This window comes from Mustela erminea, chromosome 19 (assembly GCF_009829155.1).
Source record: "Mustela erminea isolate mMusErm1 chromosome 19, mMusErm1.Pri, whole genome shotgun sequence".
NCBI classification, from domain to species: domain Eukaryota; kingdom Metazoa; phylum Chordata; class Mammalia; order Carnivora; family Mustelidae; genus Mustela; species Mustela erminea.
Genome location: NC_045632.1, coordinates 51276739 through 51290864, shown reverse-complemented (window position 1 = coordinate 51290864; position 14126 = coordinate 51276739). Strand labels below are relative to the sequence as shown.

The following is a 14126-nucleotide window of genomic DNA, read 5'->3' as shown; positions in this document are numbered from 1 at the left end:
AGCTCTGCATCGAGCTCTCTGCTCAGCGGGGAGCCTGCTTCCCTTCCTCTCTCTCTGCCTGCCTCTGTGCCTACCTGTGATCTCTGTCAGATAAATCAATAAAATCTTTAAAAAATATATACCTTGTTGAAAACATGCTAGGTATTTGATTAATGTTTGTTGAGTAAATGGAAAACCTTGTTTGAAAGCATTTACCATCTGGCTTCCAGACTGGAACTTGTGGGTCGTGGTTTCAGTCTGGTTACACATACACAGTTAAATTTGATCTTCATCACAATTTGAGGCCATAGACAATGTGATTATCCCCATTTTAGTAGGGGAAAGCTCAAATGCCAAGCAATTTGCCCAGATTTGATCCCCAATTTGCAAGATCCGAAGTCTTATGCTCTTAATCACCGCACATGTGGGTATGGACTCTTGTTTGAGGGTACAGTTGCTCCCGTCTGAGTCACTCCTTTGCCTGGATGTTTGGGTGCCAATTTGAATAACTCATGGGACGTATTTCCCAGGATCTTCCCTTGGCTGGTATTAGGAGCTGTATTCATTCTGCTCAAGGCAGGAAGGCAAAAACACTTTTGTCTTTGACAACCCAGGCTGCTGTAACAAAGGATCATAGACTGTGTTGCTTCTGAACAACAGAAATGTATTTCTTACCATCTCAAGACTGGAAGTCCAAAATCAGCATGCCAACATGGTCAAGGTCTAGGGAAAGCTGTTTTTTTGGTTGCAGACTGCCAGTATCTTTGTATCCACACGTAAGGGGGGCGGGGGGAGCAAGCTCTCTCTGGACTCTCGTAATGGCAGTAATTACTGCCTAATGGCAGTATTCTCATTCATAAGGGTCCACCCTCATGACCTCACCTAATCCTGATTACCTCCTGAAAGCCCACCTCCTAATACCATCCCACAGGAGAGAGGGAGGGTTACAACATAGGAATTTCGCAGAGTCACAAACATTCAGTCATATTTTTTCTCCCACAATCAAATTAGAAGTGAAACATTGAGATCTATATATTTCCTATTGTTTAAAAAAAGGTGGGGGGAGCTACTGAGTATTTCCCAAGCACACCCTTCTTCCCTGAATGAACCAATGGGAAAAGAAGCTAGTGTTGATGGTGCTGCGTTCCAGGCACAATGCTGTGTGCATCAGGTACACTACGCTCAGGAACAACACCCACGCCTCTTAATGGACTTCATTCAAGCATCACTTCCTCTGTGTACACTTCCCTTGACATCCTCCTATGTCACAGAGTTGATCCCTCCGTACGTGCGCTCACACTTGCCCTCCGAGGTTGCCTCTTTGAAGCTATGTTGCATATATTGGCGTCCATTTCTGCCCGTTCCCTAGACCTGCCTGTCCAGAATGAATGCCGCGACTCACAAGCACTACTGAGCATTTGCGGTGTGTCCCGGGCAAACTGAGATGTGCTGTGTTAAAACACACACCTGACTTTGAAGTCTTCGTTTGAAAAATGGAGTGTAAAATGTCTCATTAATAATCATATGGACTATATGTTGAAATGATAACATTCTGCATATTAGGTTAAATAAAATATTTAATTTTTTTTTTTCCTTTTTAATTTGACTCTTAGAAAACTTAACTTTGTATGTGGCTCATCTTCATATCTTTACTGGAGAGCACAGTTTTTTTTTAATATTTTATTTATTTGACAGAGAGTTAGAGAGAGAGCACAAGTAAGCAGAGCGTCAGAGAGAGGGGGAGAGAGAGAAGCAGGCTCTCCGCTGAGCAGGGAGCCTGATGTGGGGCTCAATCCCAGGACCCCGGAATCATGACCCGAGCCAAAGGCAGCTGCTTAACCAACTGAGCCACCTGGATGCCCCAGGAGAGCACAGTTTTAGACTGTAAACTTATTTTTCTTTCTTTTTAGACTGTGAATTTCTTTCTTTTTTTTTTTTTTTAAGATTTTTATTTATTTATTTGACAGAGATCAGAAGTAGGCAAAGAGGCAGGCAGAGACAGAGAGAGGAGGAAGCAGGCCCCCTGCTGAGCAGAGAGCCCGATGTGGGGCTCGATCCCAGGACACTAGGATCATGACCTGAGCCGAAGGCAGAGACTTTAACCCACTGAGCCTGTGAATTTCTTGAGGAGATGTCTGTCTCTTATTTCTAGGACCCGGAAGAGGGTCCTACACCCCGTAAATGTTACTAAAAATCTGTTGAACAAACATGTGTCTTCATTTAACACAGAGTCCCAGATCTTCTGGCCCCAGTGATGAGACCTGAAATTTGGCAGGAAGACCGCAGTGAAGGAACTCGTCACAGCGAAGGTTGGGTGAAGGGAGGCATTTTGGCCATCTATGTTCAGAAACCATATTCTTCAAGTCAAGAGACCAATTAACAAAATAAAAGGTGAAACAAAGCACCTGAGTGGCTCAGTGGGTTAAGTGGCTGACTTCACCTCAGATCATGGTCTTGGGTCCTGGGATCAAGCCCTGCATCGAATCTCATGGGGCTCCCTGCTCAGTGGGGAGTCTGCTTCTCCCTCTGCCCCTACCCCTGTCTCGTGCTCTCTCTCACTCGCTCGCTCTCTCATAAATCAGTAAAATTGTTAAAAAAAAAAAAAAAGCAAAAACAGAAAGGGTGGTGTGATGGGAGAGCTGGAATGGGGAAGTAGTTAGTCAGCCTGGACTATGGTTGCTAGAAAGCTTCAACAGCGTCCCCCTTTGACTTTCGAAGACAGAGCCAATTCCCTGGAAGAGTTCCAGTAGGAGCTGTGAGAACTTATGTGGTCCACATCCCCTTGCTGCTCCTCCACATCCTAGTGGCTTCTTGCGGCTGTTCATCCAAGGGCATTGTCTGACCACGGTAATGTGCGTGAGTCACACAAGGGGAAGGTCAGGAGCATCAGGGCATCAACACAGTTGTTAGAAGCAGCCCGCTCCTAATGATGCGCGGGGATTGATGGATAATATGACAACTTCCTCATCTTTCAAATGAGAAAACTCGGGGACCTGTTTACCTCTCCCACAGTGGTAACTTGCTCATCAACACACCCTGAGCTGGCTTCTTCTCTTTCCTGTTCTATAGTCTTCTTCCCCGAGCTGTGCTTCTTGGAATCACCTCCCAATGCTGCTGCTGGTACTCAGGTCCTTGCTCTGACACTCAGTGTCTGATCCCAGAGGACCCAAAGCAGGACAGCAGAGAATCGAGGTACTTGATGTCCCACTGGAGCTATATTGAGGCTTATCTCCTATCCCTGTTTGCACTGAACCCCACATTTACTCTTGGTAATCACCGCCTTGCCCGAACTTTCTGGCCATACCACCACCTCACACCCTTGTTCCTTTCCACAGAAATCCAGGATCATCGGCTTGGCCTTCGGAGACCTCCACACCTGGTACTGGCTCCCCATCGTGCCTTTCTCCTGTCCCACTCCATCCTCATGTGTGGATTTCAGCTCCCCGGTTCTCCTCTCCACTCCTCACTGTGCCCTTCAGAAGCTCTCACCTCCTTGCTTCTCCACAAACGTTTCCCTGCGCCTCGGATGGCTTTTGAAAGACTTACCTCCATTACCACCCAAACCTCATTCACAGTGCTGAAAAGAATGGCTGTTCCCCATTCTGAGTTGTAAGTGAAGGTGTGGATTTCAGTTTAGATTCTAGTTGCTGGGTTGTGTTTAAATGGGACAGTGTACCAGCGCTGGCTAAGTGAGACCGTGAGATTTATACAGAGTACGTGAACATTGTATCAGATTATGTAAGAAAATCCTTTGTGCAGGCACTTTGAAGGAACTTAACTGACAACGTGAGTAATATTTCTCCCTTGCAAATTCAGGTTTACGTGTCTGTGGCATTTTATTGGCGTGGGTCTTGGGTCTATTTTTTGGCTTCCTGCTGAGAATATGGGAAACACAGTAAAGACTCCCTAATCATGAATTCTCTTTCATGAAATCTTAGCCTTGAGGATTTACTGTTGTGTATCTCTTTGATTACCTTGAGGATATTAGATCATGAAAATGAAAATGGTTGAGATGTATGAGGGGGTTTTTTGTTTTTGTTTTTGTTCTTGAGCGAGAGAGATGTGTGAGTTTTAAAATCAGTACCTCACTGAACACTAGGATGGAGGGCTAGAAAAAAAAATGCTTCTTGATATGCATCTTATTTGCTACAAAGCAAAACAAGTTTACAAACATATCCTTGAAATCAGAGGAAACAATATATGAAGAGTTTCTAGGGAAGAAGGGATGGTCACTTAAAATGCACCATATTTCACCCTACTTAAGCCAAGAAGCATGATAGGATGATTAAGAGCAAGAGTTCTAGCTTGGCTAGAAATCCTGGCCCCACCACTTACTAGCTGTGTGATCTTGGCCAAGTGCAAAAACCTTAATCTTTGGTCTTGTCACCTATAAAATGGGCTGTTGGCAGGGTAGGCAAGTTAATGTAAATATTATTTAATTTTATGTAGCTCTCTTAACAGCATATGTAGGTACCTTATAAGCACCATTATAATTATTGTTGTTTTTATATGATGTCTTTAGTAGTTACGTTATTTAGTGGTTATACTTTCTTGCTTGGGTGAGTTCGAATGTTTCTTTTAAAGGCTCATCTCATCTTGACTCCTGTCTTCTCTACAGTCTTTAGTTTTTCATTTGAAAATTCTGTCACATATATATATATATTTTTTCTTGTTTAGTCACCCACTTCTTCCATTTTAATAGTGGGGCTGCTTTTCCAACAACTATTTAAGTGGAGTCACCGATGCCAGGCGAGGTTATGCTATGCTGAATACTTTATTTATATATTTTATGTAAACATAATTTGCTTTGTAGGCACAATGTAACAAAAGCTCTAAAGCCACAAATACGTTAGACAATGTTTCAGTTCACTCCAATCAAGTTTAAATGACAGAGAAGCCTTCACAGTTCCTTTAAGGCAAACTGAGACTTTCTTTATACTTCCTTCAGAAAACCAGTCACGTGACAGGAAGAAGGTGCTTAAAACGAGAGTGCATTAAATGACTAATTTTGGCATTTTTCTTTCTCCTGTTCCTCATGGCGTAACTGGATCTTGATAGTCAAATTCTAGTTTACTCTTCTGACTTGGTATTCTGAAGAGACAAAAGGGTTTTCTTTAGCCAACTGCCATTATTTGTGATGACTGTATTAATTTTGCTGGTTGAAAAACAGATTTGGGGAAGCATGATTTTTTTTTTAACGCCTCTCCTCTGGACAGAACAAAGGCCTTTTGGATTCCCACTCCCCTCGCAGAGGACAGCCCTGATTTGGCCAATGTCTCTTTGTTACCCCAGCCCTAGAAAATGCCATTTCCGTCCAGCTCACCAAGAATGTCACTTGGGTAGTGGTTCTTCTTAAAACCTCATTATCAGCTTGGTTAGGGGAGAAATATGACCAATAACACAGTGTTTAGTGAAAGTGTGTGTATGTGGGGTGGGGGGGGTGATAAACCTCCACATTATCTTTCTGAGTGGCCCAGAAATGAAATATTGGTGAGTCCTGGGGTATGAACAGATGATGTGAGTGTCTTCTTGTGAGATACTCTCATCTCTCTGCTCAGCAGATGGCAGCACCCTTTCTTGTCCCCATATTTTACACGTACATTCACAATGAGGAGAAACTCCCTTCAGATAAATATTTGGCATAAATAAGTCACCAAAACAAGCTTAGGATAGGAAAAAAGAACACGATTAATGAGGTGATATTTGTTACAAAAGGAATTTGGAAATAAAAAGGTAATTGCTGGAATGCATTCCTTCCCATCATTTGGGGAAAGAGTTGGGTCTTCCCTAAGGCTCACTGGTGGAGAGATGGGGCAGTCAGGAGCCCTCCAAGGTCTTCCAGAAGACAAATGAAGGAGGAGGGTGCTGATCACGTGGGCTCCTTGGGTCTCCAGCTTGGTTTGTGAGTGAAAGAGTCACCCTTTGAGCCAAAGTTAGAGGAGGGAATAAGGACCCCCTTGTGGAGACATTGAGCCTCTCTCTCATCCTTCAGGGGAACTGTTCACCTCAAGACATGTGGTGCAGCAGGGTATGGGGTTTCTTAAGAGTTTAGGAGCTGGAAAATTAGACAGTGGTATATAATCAAGTAGTTTGGTCCCTGAATTCCAAAAAGCAGGGGCTTCCAAAGAGCCTGCACCATAATTTTATATTTTAGAGGAGAGGAACTGCACATTTGGCATCAGATAGTGAACATCAGCGGATTGTATCGCTAGAGTTTGTTACATGTCAGAACATCCTTTGGCAAGAAAAGAGATACTCATTGATTTTTTTTTTTTTTTTCCTAATATGGTCTACAAGGGAGGTCTTCCTTGGGGGATCCTCGGCCAAGGCAGCTGTTAACTACCTGGAATTGAAGGAGCGAAATGGGTAACGCCCATGGGAGTGTGCAAACGCAGGCCCATCTCAGTAATGACTTCTGAAATAGTCCCACATATGTTGAGTTTTCTTGAAATCAACAGAAAACATATATGGCGGGCAGGGAGGAGGATTTTGCTCATGAGACCTGGTTTCAGTGGAGACGTCTCTGTGGCCGATACTCAGACTCATGCTGTTTGTTGACCCATCTTCTGTCCTGAAAAATCCGCATCTACTTTCCTGTGTTGATGGTTAAAAACCCATGAATGGATCAAGCATCAGCGTCTGAGAGGAGAGTGGTTCAACCTTTTTGACCAATAAATGACTGAATGGATACAAGGAAGTTGACTCCTAAATGGGGAGAGGGAAAGTACTATTTGGAGAGATCCTAAACATATATGCTTATAAAAGCACCTCCTGGCCTACCCTCCTTCTGCCAGCCACATTGGCAAGTGCCCTTGTCAGAATCATGGGTGCCTGGCAGCAAAAAGTGTCATTGGCCTGAAGAATTCTAGGATCTGGACAGTGCTTTTATGATAACACCTTTCAATCCAAACTTGTCTTTGCCCATGTCTGGTCTCGTAGGCATTGGGCCTGTGGGCTCGTATTAATTTGCAAGGCTGTTCTAGAACTGTCAAGAAGGACCCAAAGATGGATGGTTTTGAAGTAGGGGAGAGGGGGAGAGTGTAATACACAGATGGGGGAGGGACATAATACTGCACGGGATGGGCTTGGCACTTAATTTCAGAAACAACAGTGATCAACAGCTTTTAGCTCAGCTGACTGCAGACAAACACAACACACAGTGGACTACAGCATTTGTTCACTGGGGCACAGAAGAGCTTTCTCGACCGGCTCCTCTTGTTCCAAACCATCCTTCACATTCTCCTGCCTGGGTCCTGGGTTACTGGATAAAGGGCATCCGCTCCTTGTTCTCACTGTCCCCCTCGTGGTCCTCCTCCTCTTCTCCTGCCTCGCTGGTCTCTGTGCTGTCGTTGGCCATCTGCAAGTCAACAGAGGATGTTTTAGAGGGTCTGCAGGCTCTCTCTTACCTTCTCCATGCATCTGAGGAAGGCCCCTTGGGAAGGACTTCTTTGAGGGCTAAGAGTTAGGGTCGCTTTCTTCCCCAGGAAGGCAGTGTGGTACTGGCTGTCTGATGTTGGGTGTCCTAAGAAGCAGACTCTTGAGATAAGGATTTGAGTGCAAATATTTGGAATTTGGGAGATGATTCCAGAAAGCACAGGTAAGGAGGGAGGAGATGAGGCAGAAAAGGCAGGGAAGTCGGCACAGGGCGTGTTAGTAAGTAGGCTCCTACTGTGGGCAGCTGGGGCTCAGTCGTGCTGGGGACCACTGGGAGTCAGTGAGGGACACATCTCACAGTTATTCCACATGAGGGGTAAGAAGCCAGGGAATGGCCACGGTGGGTTATCTCCCCAACATCTCTGGCCAGTTGTGTACATACTGTCCAAACAGGTTCCTGTGGCTGGAGGCTCTCAGAAGGGTCAGGTGCTGGGGAAATGGGGACACTCATAGCATCCACAGCTCAGACTGGCCGGGGTTCAAATCCCGATGCTGTTACTTCCTAAGAGCCAGAACAACTAACAGCCATGTGTACCTACTTTGTTGTCTACATCCCCACCATTGGAATGTCTTTTCTGTGAAGATGTGTACTTTGGTTCTAGCCAAAGCCTCATAAGAGCCCTCCTGAGATTGCAGGACAAGGACCACCACATATGCCAAGGCAGGCCCTGAGCTCTTACACTCAGAGTTGGGCTTTTCAACTCCTGCTCTGCTCACAGACCCCCATGGTCAAAGAAATCTTCATAGAGCTTGAGGGCCCAAGAGGACCTCATGTGTTATGGAGACAGGCAGGAAGCTGCTGCCAACTGTCCTGCTTAAAAGCAACAAACTCTCCAGGATGGCTCTAGATCTCCTCTACTGGTAGGGTAAAATAGATCTGGTCAATGTGTTTTAAGAACGTAGGTGTACAGAAAACCTGAGGCCCAGCCCTTTTCTCCCTGGTTTCAACCCCTCATCTGCCTTCAAACATTTGCTGGCCGAGTCCTGGGACTTAGGAAGCACTTAATAAACAAAGTACCTATTGTTATCAGTCACTTGCATTTTGTAAAATGCCCTCTCCTGAAGTCATCCTTCATTGAGTGAAATGACTATCATCCTGAACTACATTAAGGTTACAAAACCCAAGGAAACACTTAAAACAAAACAAAAAGGAAACACACACACACACACACACACAGTAAAACATGTAAAGATTGTAGTTCTTTCTCTTTTACAAATGCCTCATGCAGGTTTAAAACTAAACAGGTGAGAAAGCAAACAAATTAAAAAACCCTTCTTAAGTATTTTCTTTGTTAAACCTTCCCTAGAACTTAGTATGAACCAGCCAATGCCTTATTTGTATCACTCCACCTGACTTGTGAGAACTGATTGATCTCCACTTAATGCCAATACTGAAGACGGAACGGCGGAATAATCGCCCAGGGTCTCACACAGGAGATCAGAACCAGGTTTCAAAGCCACGTGGTCCGATGGCACTCGGTGTGTTGACCACCACACTACATTGCCCGCCGCTTACAAGTGGCCCTTGCAAGAGGGCTAGGGTGGGAGCATGATGTGCTTCACTCCTGGTGGGATCCCTGGATGTGAGGGTGTCATCCTGACGAAAGGAAGCGAAATCAGTGCAATCATCAGGAGGCATCTCAGAGGCAGGTGGCGTCCTTCTGTTGAATATGTGAATGTGAATGTATTCGATTTACCAGGAATCCCTCCCACTTATGGCAGCCAAGAGACAGCACTTGCAGTAGACACAGATCCGTCCTGTCCTTTCCTGACTGTCCTCAGATTGCTCTTGAAACGCTCTCACTGGAGCATCTTCCTTTCTGTGTTAGCCTGTGTCCCAGTTCTGGGACTCATCGCTCATTTGCACAATCATCTGATTACGCTGGTCTGCCGCAAGCCAGAACTGCTTGCATTTCCCCCTACCTGACCTGTGCCAGCACCCAATAGGCCCTTTTGTGTTGAACTGAGCGGAGCGTCTGCTTTTGACTCACCAGTGGAGTCGGGGTCTTCTCTACATCGAGAATTAATTTGCCAATGTTCCCCCGGTCGTGGATCCGTTGCATGGCTTCCTTCACCTGAGAGGAGAAAAAGAGAAGTGATGGTTGGGGGAGAAATCGCCCAGGTGGAAAAGCCAAACCATTCGCTGCCCACGTGGGGGCGCTGTGGTTCAAGGTTAGCCGCTAAGCCAGCGATGGTTTGGAACAGTGGGGACAAATAGGAGCTTGTGCAAGCAACTTGGTCTTCTGGGTCTAAGGAATGAAAGTGATAGTTCCTGCAGTAAGACGAAATTTTCTTAAAAAAAAAAAGTTGGGGTGGGGTGGGGTGGGATGGGGTGGATGGGGAGGAGAGTACCGCGAAGTTCTAAGAGACACAGGGCACATCAGCCAGAGTAAATTTTGACCGGTAAAATTATTTTTTTTCAGTCAGTTGTGCCCTGCTTACCAAAATGGTACATAACTCTGATTCATAGTTTAACCAAAATGGCCCATTGCCTAGGCTAACCGATACTCAGGAAAGTTCCCTTTGGTTATTCCTGGTTATTGGCTGGAAATTTTGTTTCCACTGAAGTAGAGATTTCTCCAGAATAGTATTCTCCCCAGAGAAGAAGCCCTAGTTTTCCTTTAGATGATAGGGGCTTGTCAGATCAAGTCCCTCTAAAAAAGGCAGGCGTGTGCCTTCATCAGATTTGCACTTGAGCATTTCATTCTGTGGCTGTGCAGAGAATGAGCTGTCGGGGCTGCTTGGAGGATAAAATGAGACAAGGAGAGGGTACTACTACCCAACACTTGGCATGAATAGGTCCTCCACATCTCTTAGTGACATCTAAATGGAAATACATCTCTTAATTAAAAAAAAAAAAGTTACAAGAGACCTACCCTAAATATTTTTCCTAAAGTCTCAGATTTTTAAACATTTTTGTTCACTCATTCAGTCCACAAAATATTCATCAAATGTTCTTGTAGGCTAGACACCATGGTTTTTGTTTGTTTGTTTTTGTTTTGTTCTAAGTAAGCTAGGATATCTGTCTTGGAGGCATTCAGTCTGGGGCTGATGGAGTAGTGTTTGCTTCAAAAAACCAAAGCTCTCTTCTCATTTGGATAAAAACTTGACAGAGCCATTAAAATGTGCATACTCTAATTGCTTTTCTGGGACTTATCCTAAAGACATAATCCAAATTGTGGGGTTGGGGGGACTTGCCACACGAACGATATTCAATCACAGCTTTGCTTTTAATGGCAAAACGCTGAAGCAACTTGTATATCAAAGAATAAGGGAATGGTTAAGTAAACCACGGCTCTTACATTTGTCAATGGAATAGAAATATTATGTCGCTATTAAGCTCCTAATTATTGAAGAACATACAGCAGGATTAAAAGCCTTCATAATATTGCTAGCTGAGAAAACCGAGATGCATGTTTTTATTTACATCCCCATAATACCATGGACATCCTAAAATATCTAGAAAGGGATTTGGATATATGATAAAACATTAGGTAGGGGAAATTAGTGCCTTTTAACTCCAAACATTGCTATTTGATTATGAAATTCAAATCAGTATTTAATATAAGTTAAATGCATCTTTAAATGTATAGTCTTTGGAAAACCTAGCATTGGTTAGCATCAGCTTCTTTTATAGACTGTTAGTCTTTAATAGACTGTTAAACTTCCTGACCCTAATACATACGCCAATATATTTCTTTTATTTCCATGATGAACACTGCTTTTCAAAATGCTGTCATGTCTGGTCATAACAACTATTTACTGAGAATGTTTCGATATCATGGCTCTCAACCGTCCTTTCCTCCTGACACTTAACAGCCATGTAATAATCTGCTTCCCTTGAATGTGGGCTGGACTCCTAACTTGCTTCTGACCAGCAGAATATAGCAAAAGCGATGGGATGTCACCTCTAAGACTAGGTTATAAAAGACGGATTTCTGTCTGGTAGTCTCTCTCTCTGACTCTTCTTGCCTTCTTCCTCCGATGACACAAACTGCCGTGTTGGAGCTGCCCTACAGAGAGGACCGCATGGCAAGAAACTGAGGGAGACCTCCCACCCAAGCCAGTGAGGAACCAATACGCTCAGTCCAAAAGCCCAGAGGAACTAGATCCTGCCAGCAACCAATGGGAGAGCTCAGAAACAGATCCTTCCCCAGTTATGCCTGGAAATGAGACTGTATCCCTAGCTGACACCTTGTTTGAAGCCTTGGGAGATCCTAAGCTGAAGGAACTAGCTAAACCATGCCCAGATTCCTCACCCACATAAAGTGTGATCAGAAGTGTTGTTTTAAGCCTCTACGTTTTGGGGGTAATTTGTTGTGCTGCAGTAGATAAGTAGCCTTCTTATTTTCCCTACATAATTCTTACCTTGCAAGATCTATATTACACCCATTTTACAGGTAAGTACCTTGAGGCTCAAAGATATAAACAATTCGTCCAAAGATGATATGGCTATCAGTGCCAGAATCGTGGCTTAAACTCAGGTTTGTCAGACTTCAAAACCGATGCTTTTCCCAGTTCACCCAGACTGTGTTTCATCTGATTCTCAAAGGCAGAGGAAGGTGGTAGGTAATGTCTCACATAATGACTTCCAGAATTCAGTTGTGGATTACCCTGGCAAGTCATTAAGCACCTGGTAACCCCTTGGAGATTCAGAACAATTTTTGTGCTGCTTTTCCAATAAGACAGAGCCCATGGAAACTGAAAAGCTGTTTTCCTACCAGTTAAAGCTTTTTGTGATGGTAGGAAAAAAAGCCCCCTGAAGGGCTGGCTCTAATCTGCATATTTTGGGGACATTCCTTTCTTTCTTTCTTTCTTTCTTTCTTTCTTTCTTTCTTTCTTTCTTTCTTTCTTTCTTTCTTTCTTCTTTTTTTTAAGGTTTCGTTTATTTATTTGAGAGAGAGAGAGAGCGCGAGCGCCCAAGTGGGAGGGGCAGAGGGAGCCCGGGAGAGAGAGACTCTCAGGCAGACCCCGCACTGGGAGTGGAGCGGACTTGGGGCTCAGTCCTAGGACCCTGAGATCATGACCTGAGCCGATACCAAGAGTCAGACACTTAACCAGCTGTGCTACCTAGGGGGCCCTGCGTAATGAACTGGTTCCTTGAAATTTCTTCTGTGGGGGATAGAGAAAGGGTTAGGAGTCTTCCTAAGAGGTGACTGAAGTGGTCCGATCCCCAGCCATGCTGTCTGCGTTGACATCCTCTTACGCTGCTCTTAGCGTGTGAAAGAGTCCTTTTGATGACAGCTTGGAGGAAAGAATTACAATCTTTTGAGCAATTCTTTACCAGGCACAGTATGAAGCTTTGCTTAATGTATGAGGTACATAGGTTGCTTTTTATCTGCACACCTCGGGTTCACAGAAGAGAAACCCAAAGGTGAAAATCGAAGGAATCTGCCCCCGGTCACCATCTGAAAGGTGGGTAGAACCACTTGGAACCGTTTGGTTGCTGAGAGAGCAGTTCCCCCTTTTCAGGACTCTGGACAAAACCTGGGACGGGGGCGCCTGGGTGGCTCAGTAGGTTAAAGCCTCTGCCATTGGCTCTGGTCACGATTTCAGGGTCCTGGGATTGAGTCCCACATTGGCGGGGTCTCTGCTCGGCAGGGAGCCTGCTTCCTCCTCTCTCTCTCTGCCTACCTCTCTGCCTACTTGTGATCTCTCTCTGTCAAATAAATAAATAAAATCTTAAAAAAAAAAAAAAACTGGTAAAGGGCTCTGCCTCTGCTCTCCAAAGCTGCCCTCAGATAATCCCATCGCAAGGTAGAGTCTGCAAAAAGAGACCTTGCTCCCAAATTACCAGTTTATAAACTGAGCCATCTCTGTAGGTGACAGTGCCCAAAAGCTGGTGATGGTGACAACCTCCAGAAAGCTGCTTGTTCTCTCTTGGGGCTGGCATTTTTCTAAGATACACTTCTGCTTAAAACCTTTTCCCGTTACACTCGAGAAAAGCCTAGTACACCTGCACAGCCTAATGCAGGAGCCATGAGTCACGGGGGCCACTGGACCCTTGAACGGGGGCCACCACAGACTTCAGTGTAAACCAGCTGGCCAACTTCAAAGACCTAATAAGACAGACTATGCACTGTCTTGTTCAGAATTGTTGACATGCATTACATATTGCAAGGATAGCATGAGAAATATTCTGGGTTAAGTAAAACATATCACTAAAGTGAAAAGCAAAACTGTGAGGCCATTACTTTTTATCATAATTTTACTCTTACTTTTCTGAATGTGATTACAACAAAACTGAAAAATTCGTGCGTGGCTCTCATTGGACTTCTGCTGGACAGCACTGGACTTGATCTTCCGGAGCTAACGTCGGTCGCTCTTTCTGGTTTCACTGCTTTCTCGTATACCTCCTCCTCTCTGGCCACTGGAGACTTACCTGAAGCTCCCTGGGCTTCTCAGTTGTGTCCCTTTCTATAAATTGGGCTCCTTCCTGGAGTGCACTGGTCCTGGAGCTTGCTCACATTTGTCCTGTGGCTGGTTTAGATGCGAACCGTTGGAAGCTGCTCTGCGTCCCCCAACCCCGCCCCTCGCAGTTCAGGTCAAGTCTCCTTTGGGCTCCCTTGCCACCTTGGGCCAGCTAGTAATGTCACCCTTACCCCAGTTTGGAACTTAGCCCCTCTTCTCTACAGTACAACTCTCTAGACCAGCGTCATGCAGTAGAAATAGGAAGTGAGCTACAGAGGTTCTAAAATTTCTCTAGTTACTCC

The 14126-nt window shown here is 44.8% G+C and overlaps 1 protein-coding gene and 1 long non-coding RNA gene across 2 annotated transcripts in view; one reads left to right on the top strand and one right to left on the bottom strand.

Annotated features, from left to right (window-relative positions):
• Nucleotides 1-14126, top strand: part of LOC116580301 — an 80957-nt gene that overhangs the window by 65108 nt on the left and 1723 nt on the right. The window lies entirely within an intron of this gene.
• VAT1L (vesicle amine transport 1 like) overlaps nt 4735-14126 on the bottom strand; it is a 136962-nt gene continuing 127570 nt past the window's right edge. The window contains exons 8-9 of the mRNA XM_032326529.1: nt 9405-9488; nt 4735-7336 (exon numbers count right to left, since the gene is read on the bottom strand). Coding sequence (XP_032182420.1) covers nt 7238-7336; nt 9405-9488 — 183 coding nt within the window. The 3' untranslated portion in view covers nt 4735-7237. The remainder of the gene's footprint in view (nt 7337-9404; nt 9489-14126) is intronic.